Source organism: Camarhynchus parvulus, chromosome Z (assembly GCF_901933205.1).
Source record: "Camarhynchus parvulus chromosome Z, STF_HiC, whole genome shotgun sequence".
Taxonomy (NCBI): domain Eukaryota; kingdom Metazoa; phylum Chordata; class Aves; order Passeriformes; family Thraupidae; genus Camarhynchus; species Camarhynchus parvulus.
In genome coordinates, this window is record NC_044601.1 from 53,034,349 (window position 1) to 53,054,894 (window position 20,546).

General features: G+C 42.4%; 1 protein-coding gene across 2 annotated transcripts in view; it reads left to right on the top strand.

The window, feature by feature from the left end:
• The first annotated feature begins 10,341 nt into the window (after window positions 1-10,341).
• Window positions 10,342-20,546, top strand: part of PLPP1 (phospholipid phosphatase 1) — a 65,281-nt gene continuing 55,076 nt past the window's right edge. For both annotated transcript variants that reach the window (XM_030969098.1, XM_030969097.1), the window contains exon 1: window positions 10,342-10,530. In XM_030969098.1, coding sequence (XP_030824958.1) covers window positions 10,473-10,530 — 58 coding nt within the window. In that variant the 5' untranslated portion in view covers window positions 10,342-10,472. The remainder of the gene's footprint in view (window positions 10,531-20,546) is intronic.

Sequence of the window (20,546 nt, forward strand, 5' to 3'; positions counted from 1 at the left end):
TCTGCATGCACTAAGCACACCAGGAGATGCCTCTGCATTTCCTTTGCTTCCTTTCTTTTCTCCCACTGACGGTTGTTTCTATCTCCAGAACTGCAAATCTGTCTCTGGAGCCTTAGGATTCAGTCAGGACTCTGAACTACACTGATGGCAGAAGGTTCCTCTCTCTAACCAATGCCATAATCTTGGCAACATCTCGCAGTTTTTTCTTACATTAAAATCTAGCACCAAACTGAATTGTCCTTCTCTTATCAACTTATTAAAATATGTTTATTTAATCTGATAAATACAGATATGCACATATGCACACAGTCTTTCTCTCTTTCTCCACCTGCTCTCCTTATCTTCCTCCCCAGCCCCCATTTAAATACAGTGTATTCCAAATTATAAAAGTGCAAGAAAAATCAATGTGGTTGTCCTCAGAGCAGACTGCAGACAAATGAGAAGGTTCCCATCTTGCAAACAATTAGATGTGTTGTATTGGATTGGACTTTTGAGCAGCAAACAAGTGTCAGCAAAGATGAGTAACACTTAGGAAGGCTCTCAGATGAAGACTGACAGGTCTGTGATGGTGTCAGTGCCGAGTCTTATTCACAAAGTCTTCAGTGCCTAACAGACCTTTTAGATATCAGCACTTTGGTTTATTCACAATGTCTGGGACCCAGCCCTCCCGTGTCTGCAGTCATCCCTGGGGTCATGAGAGTGCTCAGAGCCTGCCTCACGGGTGAGAACAAGGGAGATGCACAAAGCTGGGCTTCTCCAGCCTTTGTGTCTTACTGATGTGGTTGAGCAGGAATAGCCAGAGCTCTGCCTTGCTTAACTGTCCCTTGAATCACAGCCGGGAAGCAGACAGGTCCTGCCCACGTCCAGCAGCCCAGTAGTAAAAGGACTCGAATGAGAGACCGAGGATTTGGGAGAGTGAGTTCTCCCTTCTTTTCTATAATACATGTGGAGCAGATCTACAGTAAAGATACAATCTATCAGAGGTCTTCCTAATCAGCCTTACAGAACCAATTCTGTTAGTTGTCTTTACATGTGACAAAGTCAAAGACATACCAAAGTGATGCCTGATTTCTAACCAGGACTGGGTTTTTTTTTGTTTTGCTTTTTTTTAAAAATTATTTTAGAAAACTAGTTAATAATTTTCAAACAAAGACCATACAAATGACTTGACAGAACACAAGCCATACCATGAACATACCTGGCAAATACAACCTTAAAATTGCATTGCATGTAACTTTTTAACTGTGTAACATGCTTTATAGACCTGCCCTTATATGCTGTAAGTAGGCACCCTCCTACTTCTTCCTATAGCTTTCCTCTTAAATTTTATTAAGCCTAGAAACACAGCGTAAAACACAACACAGAATTTACATAGATTCATGGTTACAAAAATTTTTTAGGAGTACAGGTAACTGAGCAATAAAAATCATGCTCAGTCCTGGGTACTTCTGCCAGCCTGCTGTGGCTGCTCCAGCATAAGTTAGTTTATCACAAGCTTTGTGGACTCTTAAGCAAAATGAAGTTCAGTTTCACAGTAAATGACTGCAGCACATACCCTCTGCCAGCTCCTGAGTCTGGGATGGGATGCTCCCCATTTGCCTATTTTCAACAAATTCAAGGTCTTTTTATGTGTCTCAATTGCTTTAGTCATACAAACTATGTACAGTGTGTGTGTAGTCTGATAATAGATTATCATTTGGGAATTTAATAATTTTAATAATAATAACAACAACAAGAATAATGTTGTTAGAGAACTGAACAAGCTGAATCTATACCCATGACAGTAGTATCTGTGACATTTCTGTGACATTTATCTTCACAGTACCTACCTGCAGCGTTGGACCACTGTTTTCCCTGCCTGAAAGAAGGGGAAGACACATGGCGTATATTAGCTCATGCCCTGCATTCCCACTCAAGCCCAAGATCCCGAAAACCCACACCACTTCTTTGTTTATTCACACTCTGATGCAATCCTGCAATCCAGGAAGGGAAACTCAACAATACTGCAATGCCTTTTGTGTGTGAAGATGCATCCCTCCTTCCAAGACATCACCACCACTTAAACCTGTGGCATTGCACACTCTGAGTCCTCCCTCCTCTGACATGGCTAAAAAATCATGGACCTAGCTGGAGGGATGTAAGCAATTCAACCAGGGCTCTGTAGAAATCTAGAGACTGCCTTTACCTTAAAAACTATACTGTTATTCCTCACTTCTTACTAATACAATGCACAATGATCAGCATTATATCATCCATTAGTCTTGTACTGAGGGGATGATAATTTGGTGGTATCATCACAAAAGTTTTCTTCTTTTTTTCACAGCATCTATACATATGAAATTATTCTGTGTGTCTGTGTTCCCTTCAGAAAGCTTTTGAAGGCTGGAAAGTTAAAGTAACACTGATTGGTTTTAGTGCAGTGCACCACATATTGTTTCTATCATGCAAGAATTGCTTAACCATGGTACACTTCAGCAGCACAATTTATTACAAACCTTGGAAATCATTTCAGGAGCCCAAGGACCTCACGGACCTTAGATGAAGTTTCAGCAAACTGTTCAGATATGTGATCACTAGGCAGATGTCTGGAAACGTGTTCTTGCACATTTATCTGCTAATGCAAACGTCCCAATACAGGCATTAACACTCAGAAGCATTATGTGGATTTTAAACAATTCCTGGAAGAGTTGGGTCCCATAAATGTTATTCTGACAGATGTAATCCTTCTCCTCACCTTTGCCAAGTGCTTGCTCTGAGTACAGGAGCCAGAGCACAGAGTGAGACTCCTGCCTGCTTCCACTGCTTCTGGTGCTCCAGACACTACAGCGTCCTTGCCCAGGGCTGACTTCACTCTTATGTTGTTTTTATTCTGGTTGGGAAAGAAGCAGCAATGTGGAAAGGAAAGATAAAACAGGAGATAAGAGAATATTTTTATGCTTTCTTCTGCAGAGATGACTCATTTGAGACAGGTTTATTCCTCTTCTCTCTTGGGGTTAATGCCTTGGGGAGAACAGCAACAAAATGAAGGCTCTTTTTTCTGCTGTGGGAAATAATTCTTTCACCCTGTTCTGTGAGGTTTCTCAGGCAGTGGCTGTGAGGGTGCACAGCACATAATACAATTGACTTCAATCTTACTGGGGCCTCACAGCATTAGTGTAATGAAAGTAAATGCCAAGTGGTCAGGACCTAATTATAATCTGGACATTCTGTGCTCTGGCAGCAGATTAGAGGAGACACTGACTTGTGCTTTAAGGCACTGAATCTGCTATTGGCATGAGGGTGAATCCATCTAAAGAGACAAGACAGTGAAGTGAAATCCCATGTTTCCTGCTCAGGGTATAGAATGCAAACTAAGAGGAAGTGTAAGGTTTCAGTAACTGAACACTCTGTGTGTTGGAGCAGCTCTAGCTGTGGCGTTTTGTGTTCAACTCTGATGACTATTTCAAGGAATCAAATACTATTTTATAGAAGATGGAGAAGCAAAGCTTCCATTAGATTAAGGTATTAGGTATAAGGACCTAAATACTCACATAGTGCTTTGAGGAAGAATTCTACATAATTAATGTTGCAATCATCTGTTGATCTATTCTCCTCCATTCTTAATTGTGTTTTGAGCAGGAACTGGCCCTGATTATGCCCTATGAGAAATAATTCAGATGCACAATAAATAAATATGCTCTGCAATCTGTACTGAAGCAGGTTTCTTTTTTACTTCATTCTTCCAGTTTTAGGGTTCTGGTGACAATTCGCCCATAGTTATTTCACTTTCTCAGCCCCCTCATCATTTATTTTTCTAGTTGCCATCACTTACATGGCTAGGCTATTGTAACTATATTATATCAGTAAGGAAGATATGTCCAAGGTTTAACTTTATCCAACACAGTTCCAATTTCTTGAAAAAACAATTAAGTGCTATAAACTTGTGAATAAATTTCTTCAGATCTAGACACTAGAAAATAAAATCTCAAGTGGAGAGGAAACAAAAGCAGTGTTGATAACTATTACAGCATAGCACTGTGACTAACAGTGTTGCAAAAGGTCTGCTACAGATAAATTTCCATAGTCATTCTGGAAATTTTGGCTTGGCCTTAGCTTCAGAGTAAATTGTGGATGAATATGACTTAGGAGTATTGTAATGGCTCAATCCACTGTGTTAGGAAATGTGTATGGTAAGGGATCACTGCTGATCTGAAGACCAACATAAATGATACACTGAAGGGCAGAGGGCAGCAGTCAGGTGGCTCATCCTCCTAGCAGCAGCAGCAGCTCAAGCATTGGGCCAGGAGAAAAACCTAGATGTACCTCTTTTTGGGTCTCTCTGCTTGTGTGTGCTCCCATGCTGTACTTCTAGGGGTGCTTCTACTGGTAATCCAGGCCATCCTCAAGTGCTACAAGACTGGAAGCTGCTGTCTGGCAATGGTTTCCCTGCAGTTTGGTGCCTGCTTAAAGCACTGGGCGTCAGGTCAGGGGTGGGTCTGCTGCTGCCAAGCAGGGAGAAGCAGTGGGAACAGACTCCTTAGCTGCTGCAGTCTGATGCACAGCTTTGATCTGCCAGTGGAGCACGCCTGGACAGAGTTGCAGGGACACACATATTCCTCCAAGCTTATCTTCTTCTCTCTGTTGAAACAGATATACGGGTACGCAAACATGCACAGAACCAGGTGCAGGAGGCTGAGTTACCACTTTAGGTGTGTGATGGGTCAAAACTGGGTGCCTTTAATACATCTGTGGCAAATTCTTCCTGTGCAACTGCTTAGCCTGTTGAAGTTCACCTCTTGAGATGTATGACTGCTGCCAGAGTTACCTCTGTTTTGCTAATTGCTTTGACAGGAAAGCATCATCAAGAAGGGAAGAAAAGGGAAATCAGAAGCCAGAGGACACAAATTCTGCAGCCTCTAAATCACTCCAATTTGCAATAATCATAAGACCTTTTTAATGAGTTTCACTCAGAGATGAACATTCTGTGAGTGCCCTTGAGAGATTCCTCCTTTCAGAATCTCCTACTGCTTCAGAGCAATATTTGTAATTGAAACAAATAATGAAAATGAATAAAGAGCAACAGAGAGAGTTTCTTAGCCCTAAGGCCAACTGGTAGAGCATAGCTGATGGCCACACAACTGCTTTTCTTCCTATCAAAATAGCATGTCTGCATGCAAAATTGCCATGGGGAATGCTCCCCAGCCTGTGATAGTTAGTTCTGAACAACACCATTTCTGAGCTAACATAAAACAGTACCATCATGAGCCAGTACCTGTTTAGTGTGAGTTGGCCCCACTTAATTAACTTGTGTAGACGTAGCCTGAAGTGTTTTCTCTAGAATATGCTGTATGATCCTCTGAGGCTGTATGATACACACCATAAAATATAAACAAAATTATATACTTGGGCTTTAATGCATTTTTGCTCATTACATGGGCATGAATATTAAATATGTTATTATGTTGTCTGGTGAGGTCTGCTTGATTCCTTATTTCTGTGGCTAATCTTTAGAAATAACTTATATTTTCTACTAAAACAGATCTCTTGTGGGAATGGTGTACAACTTTGACCTAAAAGTGGGGGAGCAGAACCCTTCACATATCTGAACTCTCCTGTAGGTGACAACCTCAAGACAGCCTGACAGTAGGATCTTCTGGGGAATAGTTGAAGAGATATGTGTGGGGATGAAGTACCCAAACAAGTGTCATCTGTATTTAAAATAAAAAGAATTAAAAGAGAGAAGACAGGAAAGTCCTCATACTTTGTTTATTAGAAATATAAGTGTTCTTTATTGCTCACTGCTCCCTTATTAAAAACAAAACAAACATGAGACATAGACACAAAAGAAAGTAAACAAATAAATGGTCAGACCAAACAAAAGAAGAGGTATGAGACTAAGATATTTTGGTGGAATCTAAATTCTGTTTCCTGAAACATTCTGTACAAGGGGTTTCATCTGACTTAAGAGTTCAGGTCTCTACTATCCTATAGCAGAGCATGTAATTTTGTTAGAGGCAAATCCTGTGTCCTGAAAGATAAATTCAGGAGGGCTATCTTGTGAACTTTTTTCCTTGTTCTCTTTACTCCATGAGTGGGGTTTTGGCAGATAAATTCAAAACAGCCACACAAAAGTGTTGCAGAGTCTGAAACTGATGGAACATTACAAATATGTCTGAACTTTTAAATCTCTGCTATTACTAATGCATTTTGCAGTGTTACACTGTGCACACAGACTGGCTTTGAACATATGAAGACCTGACTCAGTTCAAGTCCATCCAGCCAAAAACTGTGCAGCAGTGCCCAGGAGCAGATGTTATGGGGGAGTTTAAGAAACAGGCGCTATGGAATGACAGTTTCCCAGCAGTTCTTTCTAAACGTAGGAAATCAGAAGAGGGATGTTTCTGAAACTGCCATGATCTGTTGACCTATCCTCTATGAACTCACCTAATGCCTCTTTGTTCCTTTGTAATTTTGTGCCCCACAGTATCCAGAGGCAAAACATTACAGAATATTCTGATGTAAAAAAGTCCTGTGCTCTAACATCATGTAGAAGTTTTCCCTAGATCTTAGTTGATACAAAGTACTGAATGCTTGTTACCCATTTAACCTTTTCCACATATTTCATGATTTTCTAGATCTGTAGTTCATAAAGACTTTTCCTCTCTGTTTAAATGTTGAAATACCATGTTCTGGTTTTGCTACATTGGAACTGTTGTATACAAGTTCTAAAATGCTTTCTTTTCTGCTTTACTTTGTGATTTCTCTGCTTCTACTTGCCCATTTTGATGTGGGATTTCTGGCATTCAGGAATGTGTCATAATGAGATTTGTCAGACTGCTCTCTTTCCTAATAGCATTCCGAGTGCTATGGTTGGAGTGGTGTTCTCCCTCTGAGCACTCAGAAGACGGCTTCCCAGAACTATTCACAGTGACCCTCTCATCCCTTTCCTGAGTGGTAACAGCTCATTCAGAGCTATTGACTCCCACCCCAGAACAAGCTACAGAGAAACAAGCCTGGGAAAATCCCATCATTTACTAAAGCTGTTGATCCATATGAATTTTAATTGCAGTTAAAAGTCCTGTTGGGTCAGTACTAATTGATTATCACACAAGTACCACTAGAGACTGATGATAAACTTCCTGAGAATTTAATCTTGTACACACAAAAATTCTAAGAAGAATGGTCGAAACACTGAGGATCACAATTTGTAGAAGAAACAGAAGAAAAAAAGACATTAATAGGGCTTTAACTTGGTCTTGGTGTTTGCTGCTGCTCACTGCCCTTCTAAATAAATAAAAAGATACTAGTTTAAAAACAAGCAAACAAACCAACTAAATAACCATACTAAACAAGAGAATAGCTGAAAGGGGAAGATATTTTGAAGAGTCTAAATTCTAGAGAGTAATGTTAAGACTAACTTAACATGTAAATCTCATTAAGGGATATGAGAAAACATAAATTATGAGCTTCGTCTGCTGCCTTTATTTTTACTTGTGTTCAAAATTCTTCTTTAGCATTTAGTTAAGCATATGAGCTGATCGCACTGGGTCACTATAGTGGCTAAGAGCAGGGGCAGTAGTTAGCACTTTGCTGTGAGGGACAGCTACCAAGCAAACCTACGCAGTAAAAATGCCATGAAACTGAGAGACACTACAAAGCTTCCACAGTATCAGGAGAAACTGAAACTTAGAGGCTCTCGTATATTTGTTGTACAGTTAAAAACCCCAAACCTCCAACCAATGCTGAACATGATTTCTATATGTGTTTATAATCAGCCAACATCCATCCCCTCTGGAATACACTGCTCCAGATGCTTTCTAATCAAATAGCATCAGTTTACTCTTTCTGCCACCCTGGGTTTGTTGCTACTGCAAACACCCTTTCATTTGTTAAAGGTACTAAAGTATGCAGGCTTTGGTTTTTTTCTCTTTCTTCAGTTTACACAAAAACATCCTTTTTTGTATGGAATAACAACATATCTGAAAATGCCAGTACTTATGCTAACATAGCCCTCGTGTAAATGTAGGGTTTTGCTAATCTGATTAGTACTTCAGGCTGGAAGTGCTTGGGTTGGCATGTTTACATGGTTAATACCTGCCTGAATAAGAAGGCCTGGAAAAGCCTTCTGAGATCCTAGAACTGTGCACTGCTACCCAAACCCCCAAACTGTGCTCAGCTGGGGTTTTCCAACACCTAGCAAGCCAAGTGGTGAGAATAGGGTTGCAATAGCAAGGCTCATATCCCTTGTGCAATGGAAAATTTGGAGAGGAGCCAGCGACTGCTTTCTTTCCTGGATTCTGGTAGAAGGTTGCAGGGATGCCTCTTTCCTCAGGCAAGCTACATCTCAAGGGTGAAACAGAAATGTAGAAACTGCAAGACAATAAAGTGTGATTAATTTCTGTCAGTGAATGCCCTGCTGCAACCCAATTTCCAGGTGTTTTTAAGTGTAATCGCTATCTTGCTCACATTCTTCTGGGAAGAGATCCATTTCAATTAGTGCAATCTCTCAGGTCTCTAATTTACTGCATAGGGGTGTGGATCAAGGGGGCTGTTTGCAGCGCCTGAACAAGATTAGCCTGTTGCTTTTGGGTTGAAGAAAGCAATTATGGCAATTGTGTGTGAAATGTTTGCATTGCTTGTCCTCTGGTTTTTCTAACCACCTCGCCATTTTGAGGATGTTATCTACTCCTGACTTAAGACCTCGTGAACAATTCCCTGCTTTGTGAGGAGCAGAGCAGATTGCACACTTTTCTTTCAGCAGCAGTTCTCATAAAGATAAGCCCAGTCCTCCTCATTGCCAGGTTGTGCTCCAATATGTTCCATTACTTCATGCATTTTAAGACAACAGGAATTTCTACATCCATGAAACCATCCCAGGACAGTTGCACAGGGAAATATGCTCTTTACTTTACACTGCACTTAAAGAAATCAAGGGTAATTTTAATCTCTAGAACTGTCCATTTTGACATGTAGCTGGGATGATGCTTAGGCACTGAGACAAAATTGGGATCTCGTGTATCTCCTATACTATGTAGAGTTTCCTTATATATTCTATGTGGAACTACTTTATGTGCCTTTTTAGGCAGCACAGTTGAAGATACAACATGTTCAGTGAGGCACTTCCACCTCAAGAACTTGTCTCTCTTGCTGATCCCTCAAACCTGTTATTCGGCTGTTAGGATATTGTACAAAGTGAAGCTGTTTACAGAATTAGGGAGTGCAATACATGAGAAATGGCTGAAAAGCTACGTCTGGTCTTCTGTGGGAAGCACTACTCATCCCACCTGCACTTGCCTTGAACAAAACACAGATGTGGTCTGTAGCAGGAGCTGCACGTTTGTGCCCAACAGCCCTATCACTGGTGAATAAAACCATCACGTGTGTCATCAATGGTGCTAAAATAAAAATGTGGCTATGCAGAAAACATTTTCTTTGTGTTGGTGTCTTCTTTCCAAATAAAAGGTTTTAACATGGAAAAAGTTTGCTTTGGGTTGGGTTGGGCTGAAACTCTGCTTCCAGCTGTTTTGTAATTTTTTTTTTTTTGCAATTTTCCAGCACTCTTCCAGCTTCTCTACTCAGTCCTGGTGAGGCGACATCTGGAGTAGGCTGCCCAGCTCTAGGCTGCTCAGCCCAACAGAGACAGGGAGCTCCTGGAACAGGTCCAGCAGAGGGCAACAAAAGTGATTAGGGAACTGGGAGCATCTCTCTCACGAAGAAGGACTGAGACCTGAGCCTGTTCAGCCTTGAAAAGAGAGAGACAACCGAGAGGGGAACTCGTCAATGTGTATAAATATCTAGAAGGGGTGGGTGCCAAGAGGATGGAGCCAAGTTGTCCTTGGTGCTTGAGCCAGCAGGTTGGACCACATGACCCACTGTGGTCCCTTCCAGCAGGGAAGATTCTGTGATTCCAGACGTGGCAACAGCTTTTTCCTTGTGTACTACTACTTATAATAAATAATTATAATAATATATTATAATATTATAATATTATAATAATAATATCTACCCGTGTTCTCCGCGGAGGACCGACCCTCTCCCTCCCAGATCCCAGCCACGGCCCGTGCGCCCTCGGGGCCGGGCCGGGCCGGGCCGGGCGGCCAGGTGAGGGCAGGTCGGTGCCCGGGCATTGCGCGGGGCCCCGCTCGGCGCGCGGGCGTTGCGCAGCCCTACTCGGCGCGGCGCGTTGCGCGGCGCGATTGGCGGCGCGGGCTGGGGCCGAGGCCGCGGGCGGGGCCTCACTGAGGGCGGTCCGAGGCGCCGCCGCCGCCGCCGCCGCCCGCCCTTCCCGCCGCCCGCGCCCGGCCTTAAAGGCGCGCGGGGCCCGCGGCGGCGGCAGTAGCGCAGTGCGGGCGGCGGCGGCTGCTCAGCGGTGCCCGGAGCGCGGGGGGCCGTTCTCTCGAGCGCCTCGCCTGCAGCCCCTCCCTGCCGCCTCCGCCGCGCTCCCGCCCCTCGGGCCGAGGCTGTCACCGCGCCTGCCGCCGGGCGCCGCCAGCATGTTTGACAGGACGCGGCTGCCCTTCGTGGCGCTGGACGTGCTCTGCGTGCTGCTGGGTAGGTCGGGGGCCGCGGAGGAGCGGGGGAGCCGCCCCCGGGGCGCCGCGCTCCCCCCCGCACGGCACCGCGCTGGTCGCATGCTCGCCTGCCCCTCCCCGCCGCGCCGGCACCTCCCGGAGCGGGGCTCCTGCTGGCCCGCAGCCCCCGCCGTGCCTGCCGCCCCTCGCTCGCTCCCTCGCCTCCCGCTCCGCGCCCGCACCGGGGGGATCTGGTCGCTGCCGTGGGCCGGGAGGGGAAGGGAAAGCCCCGGGGGGAGGGAGCTGCTGCAGCTTATCCACTGACATCTGAAGCTCCCTCTTCTCTCTGATGTCCTTACTCTTCCTTCCGTAACCACCTCTGTCAGATGAAAAGGGGTTGTGGCAAAAGCCAGTGCTGGAGAGGTAGCTGTCTGGTAGATACCTGCAGCCTGGGATGTGTTTGTTATCCCGAGCGAGTCGGGAAGCTGTCCTGGAAGGGGCCGTCATCACGGAAACACGCCTCATCCATCCCGGGTGCTGCAGAGGCACGGCGGCGCTCGGCAGCAGGGCAGGGGCTCGCTGTAAGGCTTGAGCTGAATGCGGTGTCACCGAGCCTCCGCTGTAGCTGCAGGCTGGAAGCGGAATGAGGCATTCATTAGAGCGCGGTGTCTGCGCCCTCGTGTCCGTGTGCGGCAGGGAGGGACGGGTGTCGGACAGGAGCCGTGCCTCGGTGATGGCCAGGGGTTGAACCGACACAGCCACAGCACACTGCCACAGCGCTGCAATGCTTGTCCTGGCCAGCCCAGATATTGGCTTCCCAGAACTGCTTTATTCTATTTCGGTCTCTATTGAAACTATTTTGTGTCCTGCCAATTTGCATTAACTCACCTTTTATATAATGAGACAGTGTAAAGAGCAATGGTGTCAGTTGCCGATCAGAGAAGGGGCAGTTTCACTTCGTAAAGTGGCACCTCTCAGTGTTGGGAGCCTGGGAGTGTCTTTACGCTCTGGAGATGTACTTTTTGGTCTTAGGAAGTGCTGATTTTGGATGTTTGCTTCTTAAGCAAATAATGTCACTACTTCAGTAATATAAGCACTTTCTTGTCATGTTCAGTGGATAGTGTTCAGGCCTAGCTCATGAATTTCTGCTTGGCTGAATATTTTGGCTGATCAGTATTTTTTGTAGCATCAGTATAAGCATAATGACATTTTCCTCTTGCTGGATGCTTCAAATAGCAATGGTACCTGTAGCTAAATGCCATTAAAAAGCAAAATTATAATGAATGATACATTGCTCTGAGGTAATGTTACAGGAGAGAGAGCTTTTGCAAAATGATAGTGGATCCATGTAATCCACTGGGAGCAATCTTTTTTCAGGTCAGGAGTTTTATCAAATTACTATTGTGAGTCTTAGACTTTCATGCTGTCTTTATGGTGAGTGAAACAGTTTTGTCTGTCTGGATAATTGTCATTACAAAATCTTTATAATTAGACAAAAATTTTGCACTATACACATGGTTTGGTCTGCATGAAGCATATGGGTATATTGCAAGTAATCTTGAGTAATCAAGGAAAGCAAAATATATGGAAAGTAAGGCTGCAGAAGTGTACACCTTGATGGTCATCTACCTACCTGAAAGGATAAGGGTTTCACTGTCCCAAATCATTACCTGGGAGGGTAGGTTTGTGACCTTGTCCTGCAGTGTAACAGCAGTTTGCGAACCTTTCCCTTCTCTCCTCCTCACCCTGTGTAGCATTTGGATCACAGATACACTTATCTGGTACCTCAGTGTGCTGGAGGGTTGCCAGACTTTTTATTTTCCCTTGGGCTTGTTTACTTCCTGAAAAGTCTGAAAACTGCAGGCAGTGCATAATATGAAGTTCCCTGACACCTGCAACTTTAAACACATTGAGTTACAGGTTTCAGTGAAACTCTAGCTGAGATAAAAAGATTTTCCATTTGCAGAATGGGAAAGATACTGGGTGTAGGACCAAGTTCTCTTCCTCTTCTGCCTGCCTCTCATGTGGCTGTGGTCCTTAGAAGAACATAGGTCTTACCTGTGACTGGCCTGTTTAACTTTTTTACTGTAAAAAAAAAAAAAAATTATTTCCTGTTGTTTGTGGACTTTAACTCTCAGTTTTTCCCTTGCCCTTCCCCCTGCCTGTGCACTTTGGTATGTGCTCAAATGACAGAGGTAACTGCCCAGATAAAGTGACTTGCTGGTATGGATAAATGATACTCAGTATCTCCACTGCAAAGACTACAAGGCCTCCTGCAGAGCTGAAGGTTTAAAAACGATGAAGACCAGTTTCAGTTGAGGACTGAACCCTCAATCTTGGTGTGGTAGCCCATGCTACCACAAAAAGGGGTACCAGTAGCATCCTCAGAATCCTCAAGGTAACTCTTGTCACTTAATACAGAGCTTTTCTTTTTTCTCCTCTTTCTTCCTGTTTATATCTTCTCCAAAGCAGATGGGGAAGAAAAATTAGTTTTATTGTCTCGGTAATGTTGGACTTGAAGCCTAAGTGATATCCAAGCATACCACTTGGAGCTGCAGTGATCTGACACACCCATGAACTCACTGCAGTGGAAATGCATGATTCTTACTGTGTGTCTGACTTACTTGCTCCAGGTTTAGTCAAGCCATTTTTGTGTGGTTTCAACTTTCCCAGCATAAATCTTTCAAAGGAAAGGGAAGGGAAAAAAGAGCTATTCTGTGATTTTTTTGCGTGTGTGTCGTTTGATTTAGACAGACTTATTGAAGGATGTGACATGCTTAAGATGAAGCCAAGGTAACAGAATAAGAAAGACATCAAAGAGGAGGAGGTGGGGGGGGAAGTAGGAGGTAAAAACATCTTTAAAATTAGCCCAATTTGGTTCCCTGAGACTCAAGTCTAAGTTTATTTTAATTATCCTTAAGGAAGATCTCTCCATTTGCCTTTTTACCCACTAAAGGAGAGAAAATTCAGGGAAAGCAGTTTTTGATGCCCTGAGAAAACAACTCCTTCCCTCTTACCAGCATGATAATTGTTCTAAAAATAACACTGGTGTTTCAGCATTAAATTATCTTTATATTCCGCAATCTAAAAAAAAGTGAAAGCTGCAGGTTTCTGCAGTATCTGTCCTCAAATAGTGTGAGGAGGCTGTATCTGCATTCCATGTATGCTGATCTGCAGTGCTGGGTGTGTGTGTGTGTGCTGCATGTCCACATGCAGCTCTGCAGTGCTGCAGGCAGCACCTGCCTTACTCCCCATGCTCCAGTAGACAGTGCTCAGCTGCTTCTGGCACTGGAAAACATGAGTGGCCTGGACTGCAGGATTTCCTTCTCCCTCACACCTCTTGTTACTTGTCTCTCCTAGGTTTACTGATAGATGTTTTATATAGCATGGCAGAGATTGGCATTTTCAACAGTAGTAAAACCGTTTTTCACAGGTAGACGCTGAGGCTTGGTTCTTATGGTTTATTACACTTCCAAATTGTCATGCAAAAAATGACAGCTTATTAGAACAGCTTAATTAGTTAGCTTGCAAGTGGTGTTTTCATTAGGCACTATATATACACATATACACTCTGTGCCACTCTTACAGGTCCATTGTTTGTTTGATTGCAATGAGGTTCCTTTTTCATTAAGGTTCGTCGTAAACGACGCTTAAAGAACAAAGTTGGGAAACACATGACAATATTCCTGCAATCAGTGGAAGAACTGCTAAATACATTTATCTTTAGATCAGACTCTCAGAAAGACAAAGATTAAAGGAAGCTCTGCAGAGGTGACCGGAGCCCTAAGGAAAACACTTTCTGTGACAACTCTGGGACGACTTTCGTCTGGTCTGTACTTGTTGAAATTCATGCCTAACTTGAGTGCAGGGGTGCAATACAACACAACTGTATTACTTTAGTCCCTTGTCTGACTATGCAATTACTGACAAGCCTACTACTTATAATAATACTGACAAGCTTGTTACTTATAATAATAAGTAATTGGGGAGTGTACTTCTCCATATGGGATTGCAGGTGTAATGCAAGAATATGTCCAACCCAAGATGAGAAAAACTGAAGCCTTCTAAAGAATTAAGCCCTTGCTGCTCTACTCACTTTTCTATTTACTTTTTTCTTCCTCTCCATGTCCTACCCTGTGACTGTGGGGAAGGTGAGATTATGGCAGTCTTATTTATACATTACCATAATTATTATTTTTTTAATGAAACTACCTCTGAGTAAGGGAAGGACTTCCGTCCTTCCAAACAGAAGGACATGTGTACTGAATCTAGAAATAGTAAACTCTCACATTGCTTTCAGCTTGCTGTTTAAAGACTGCTGGAATGTTTTGTGATAATGACAACATGCTAAACAGCAGATGCATGTATACAGGACGGAGTGAGTTTTCTTTTGCAGGGTGTGACCTGTGGGGGTGGGATGGCTGGACCACCCTGCACACCCTGCATATTGTTTTGCATTCAGAGCTGTTCTCCTCTCTTGGGAGTGTTTACTTGTGCTGTCGCTGGAGGCTGCAGTCTCGGTGACAATTAAGGTATTGCTGTGCAGTCAGGGAAGGCTCCTTCTATGTGGGTTAGCACTTCCTGATTGCCCTAGTTCAAATAAAAACTCCTCCGCTATTATTTGTGACTCACTGACATATGTGTCACCGTTTGTATTTTCCACATCATGTGGATGCTAAATACTTTTTCTAGTTCATGAATACATTGTAAAGCTGTAACAGGTACATGTGAAAGAGCAGTTTGTCTTCGGTGACATTCTCCACCAGGTACCATGACCTGTACTTATTAAGTTGACACTCTCAGTTAATTGGAGACATACTTGTTACTTGAAACTGGGAAAATCTTCCCTCTCCTAATATGCTTTCTTCTTTGCAACAGTCACTTTAGTCACTTTTTATTTTCCCCAACATAAAGAAAGATGCTTTACCAGAGACTCACTCCCTCTTGATCAGAAGCCTGCAGAAAACTTTAGGTAAGAGATCAATTAGTTAATAAACACTATTCAAAGTCAGCAGTCTGGTTCATGTTCTGCCAGATTTTGCTGTTGTGTATCTTGTACTAACTTCTGACATAAAACCAGGAGTTCTTGCACTTACTTTTTTACAGCAATAGGTGAATCCTAGTTCACCTTCCGGTGCCTTCCCAATAGGCAAATTGTGAACTCAGGACTATATTGTTTTCTCTTGGCATAGTAGAGCAGGATGCTTATCAGCTCTTGGGTTCCTTACCAGCTGCTTGAGTCCTGGTGATTTTTTTTCCATAGTCTTAAACAGTCAGAAGGGCTCTTGCAGCTTTTTTACATGGGGGTGGTGACCTTTGCGAGGAGGGGCTTTTGACACTTCATGTGGAAAATAAAGTGTCACACTAAAATTAAGTTATAAAATAGCTAATCCCTCATAGCTGAAGAATTCCTGCCTCCTCTCTGTACTGCTTGAGTGCTTGTTTATGCTGTACTGAGCTGATGCAACATGCCTCCTGGCTTTAAAGGGTTAGGCAGCATGAACTGATACTGACTGAAAGCAGCTTGGTCTGAAGGCTGCACAATCACAGCCCTGGTGGGGGGAAGTAAAGAGTTGATTACTGGTTGCCTGCTACTGCATAGTTTCATGTAGGAGCACTGTTGCTGATGAAGGGATTAAGCTGTGATAATCCTCTATCTGTGACTGTTGCAGCAGTGGAAGGCAGGTAGCACAAAGAGGTGACCTGGCTCTTGGAAGTACCCAATGAGAAGAGAACTTGAGTCTTGTAGTATGCCAACTGACTTGGATTTACTATCCCTCACAATTGATAATCCTATTTCCAGAATTAGTCCAGGAGAATTAAAGCAAAATCACCTTGGATGAAGGAAAAAAGAAAAAAATGCTGAACAGAATTGCATAGAAGCCTATTGGCAAGATATGCCACCCACAGGAATATGGCTTTAAAATGAGATTGATTAATTGCTGTATCTGCTTGGTTTGGTGAGGGTACTTCTCTTCCTTATCCCCTGTCCTGCAAAAGAAACTCATAATTCTTAGGTTTTATTCAGGTAAAGTAGTTGATTGAAAACAACTGAAAAATCTGCAGACGCTAGAAATGCAGATAATGGATGACTAGCAAACAGCTAGTTTTATGACAAGAATTAAAATAATTTAAAGCTATTTTGAAGAAGCAGGATTTCCTTAGGATACTTTCTGCAAATGTTTTGGGGTTTTTTTTTAGAAATCTGTATTATTGCCACTACATCAAAAAACACTAGTCATGGAATGATAGAATGTGTTGGAATGGACCTTAAAGACCATGTAGTTTTAGCCCCCCATCATGAATAGGGGCATCCTCCACTAAAACAGATAGTCACTTCAGCTGTAACAATAAATTTCTCAGTCCTTCCTCTGAGTAGATTTATAATCAATTTACCAGCCAGAACAGTTCAATCCTGCAATTTTAAAACTAAAAAAATTATCCTACTTATATTAAGGATCTGATGCCTGTCTCCTCTTATTTAACAACTGACTACTAATGACTTGACCCACTTTCTGGGAGGAATTTTAATTTTTCAAGCTAGGAGACTGATCTCAAAGGTACAGAACCAAAACTGTCTATTGATAAACCTGCTTTGTGTTTTTTGCTCTGCTTTTGCCAGATTCTCTGGTGCATTAATCCTTCTCATACAGTCAGATAGAGCTGTTAAAATCAAGACTGCTTGTTTGTGTGAAAGCCAAAAATTGACCCAAATAAACTTCTTTAACAAATTGTGATATAGAAAGGTAATGTTGAAACTTTCTAGTGTACTTACCAACACTTTTTCTGTTACCATATTTAGTTAGAGGAAATGACCAGTACAAGAACAGGCTGCTTTTGTTCTGTTATAGACTGTATTGACTAATCTTTAAAAAGCTGTGGCCGAGAAGTGGTCTGACTCAGAAGTTTGGGAAGGCACTTCAGTTTTACTTGTATTGTACTTTAGCTCATTTTGGCATCTCTCATTCATGTGGTGTCTTGATATTTGGCAACAGGAAAATGAAGGATTTAAAAAATTTTAGATTAGAAAATACAGGTGTGTCAGATCAGGACAACATCTTGGAATGTCTATCCCCCAGATGCTGCTTAATGAAGCAAAAGGTAAGGGTGAGCCATATCAGTACACCGTTATGTCTGTGGTGCTGCTGAGGAAACAATGGATTTTCTAGACATAGCCTAGATTTTAGTGCCTCCTCTCCTTTTTTTTACCTCTGCTAAATAAGCAGGTTTCAGAGGAGCTGTGTGGGGTTTCCTTGGGTCTCATAAGGTTGCTTCAGTTTGTTACTTAGCCATGCCTAATTTGGAAGAAGGATCACAATTTTTTGTGATCCCTTTCCTAGGAAAGGAGAAAACTGTACCAAACAGGAATTATGCTCAGTTTTTGCCTAAGTGTAGAAGGAATTACATATCAAATTTCTGCATCTCAGATGACTTCTGCCTCTTGTAGAATACAGTGGCATTTTTACCTCAAATTAATATTAGTGGATTTTTGTCCATTTAACTTAGTTCTGTTATTGCCAAGAAGTCTTATGTTACTAAGTCACTGAAACTAAGCAATAGGTGCAGTATTTTCTGAAACTGGATTACTGGGATGTTAAGGAAAATGCATATGTCTAAATTTGTCTGCCTTGTTTTGAGGCATGAAAGGGCAGTGAGCTGTGCTTATTTTAAGCTGAAGGGGTGGTTTGGAAGCTGGTGGTGGAGAGACCTGAGAGAATAAACTGCTAATTATAACCAGGGAAAACTTCTGATACGCAGCAAGCTGATGGCCCTTAAGGGGTACAGAAGGCAGACAGTGAAATCAAGCCTGCCAAATAGTCAGAAACTATGCTCTATTAAATTCCAAAAATCATCTTAGTCATTATTTTACTTAGTGTGTGCTTTCCTTAATGTTCCATTGAGTGAGTTTTTTGCTGACTTGTGGAAACTGGGCTTCAGTTTTATGTTGTTAGGTAAGCCTATGCTGCAGTACTAATATTCAGCTAAAATACTCCAAGCCAATATAATGGCTAGGTCTAACACTAGTGGAGATCCTGGAATTCAGGTCACTATTTCTGCATGCACACTCTTTTCATTCTTCCCATCTCTTCTTTAAATGTTAGAGTCCAATCATCAACACTAGAAAATTATATACCTTAATACATAGAAACTTGAGATCACAAATCTAATGCTGGTAACTTCTACTACAAATGGAAAGCAGCACCTGGTCTGTTATATGTAAAACTTCCTATTCTGTGGCATTGTTTATTGTACTCAAGTGTCAAGAGCAATGTTGTATAAATATTTTTTCCAGATTCTGAAATAATGGACTTTCTGGGCAGTCTCCTCTCAGAATCAGTACAAAACAGAACTGCTCTGATAGTTCAAGAATATATGGGTATGGTCTCTTTTCCCTTTAAAATCTGCTTAGATTGAGCTTTCTATAGAGTTTGTTCTTACAATGTGCCATTAGACACTACAGACTTCAGTCTTGCATGAAAATGAAGTTCTGTTCTCTTAGATATGGTGGCATGCAGCAGTGTGTGCAGTGTAAAGTGACGTGGTGTATGACAGGGTACACAATGTCATGGAAATTCTGAGTCCCTCTGTAGCACTGATGACTTTGTTAAAGACTGTTTAAATAAAATACTGTTATGCTTGTAGGACTCATTGGAAAATGAGCTTTTACATTCCTGTCAACTAATTGCCTATTATATTCCTAGAGACTGAATGGTATTTCAAGTTAGGGTGTGTAGTTATAGCTGAAATACTCTGAAAGCCTCCTGTTGTGCACTCCCACAAAGCAAAGATTAAAATGGGAAAATAGTTACAACTTCTGGTGCTTAAAAGAGAAGTAGTCTTGAATGACATTCGGAGTTGGTGTCATCTATGTTAAAAAAAAGCAAATCCCTCCCTGTCTTGCCGAGCAGCTGACCTTGATAGTTCCATTTCTTTGGCTGTGTTGTCCTCCTGGTCTGTAAGTGGCATGATTTAGGTGGATTGTGTGCAGAAATCTACATCTTTGAGGGCATGTAGATTGTTTTTAATTCTCCATACAGTACCATCAAAGCCTTTAACTGAATTTGATGCTGAACATGTAATGCAAGCAGTGAGGAAATATTAATTTCTCCTGCACAGGAGGGATTATATACAGGAGGGAAGTCACCCTTTATTCTGGTTGCAGCCAGAGTATTGGATTGGAGTATTGGATTCTTCCCATAACTAACTAACCCCTTGAGGAGCACTGCAGTGCAGAGAACTGCTGACCTCCCCTGTTCCGTCCCTCTCTGCCTCTGCACCCCACAGTGTCTTGTAGCTGTTAGTCTGGGGTCTTTAATATTTTCAGGTCTGTCAGTAATGGGACACTGAATGAACTGCTGATGACTTCCAGGTGTGTGTCCATCCCTGGACCAGCTTCAGCCTTCTCTTCCCCTGACCAGAGCAGAGCCCAGGGCACAGTCTTTGCTTGCTACCTGCAGTTGGCTCACTTGTCTGGTGTATGTTTCTCTAAGTAATAGAGCAGGGTAGAATATATTACTGTCTTGTTTCTGCATTTTTTAAATTTGCATTTGCACTTCTCTAAGTGCTCACAGCAGAGACAATTGCATGGGTTTTAGAGTAACCTGTATTTAGTGCTTGTAAAGGCAGTTTTTAAAATTGAAATGTAGATACAAGGGAGAATACACTAGTCCATGCTAATGTTTTTAAATAAGAGTCTTGACATGTTCTAATTAATTGGGGCTATAGATAACTAAATTAGTGCTCCCATGTAGTAGAGTGCTGAATGCAGAGAAACTGTAATATGATGTAGTTCTGTCTTAGTGAATGACTGGACTGGAAATTGCACGCTTGTGTTGAGGCCATTTGAGCTCAGAGGAAGGTTTCCTTTGCTTCCTGCCTCCATCACCCTTTCCTGGCATAACAAAAAGTGGCAAGGAACTTGCTCAATTGCTGATCTGTCTTCTCTGCTGGCCAAGTCATAGATTAGAGGACAAATAAAAATGTATGTAGCATAAAGTTGCAAGTAGAGTTGTAGGAGAGATTAGAATGTTGTTCATGCTTTTAAATACATGTATC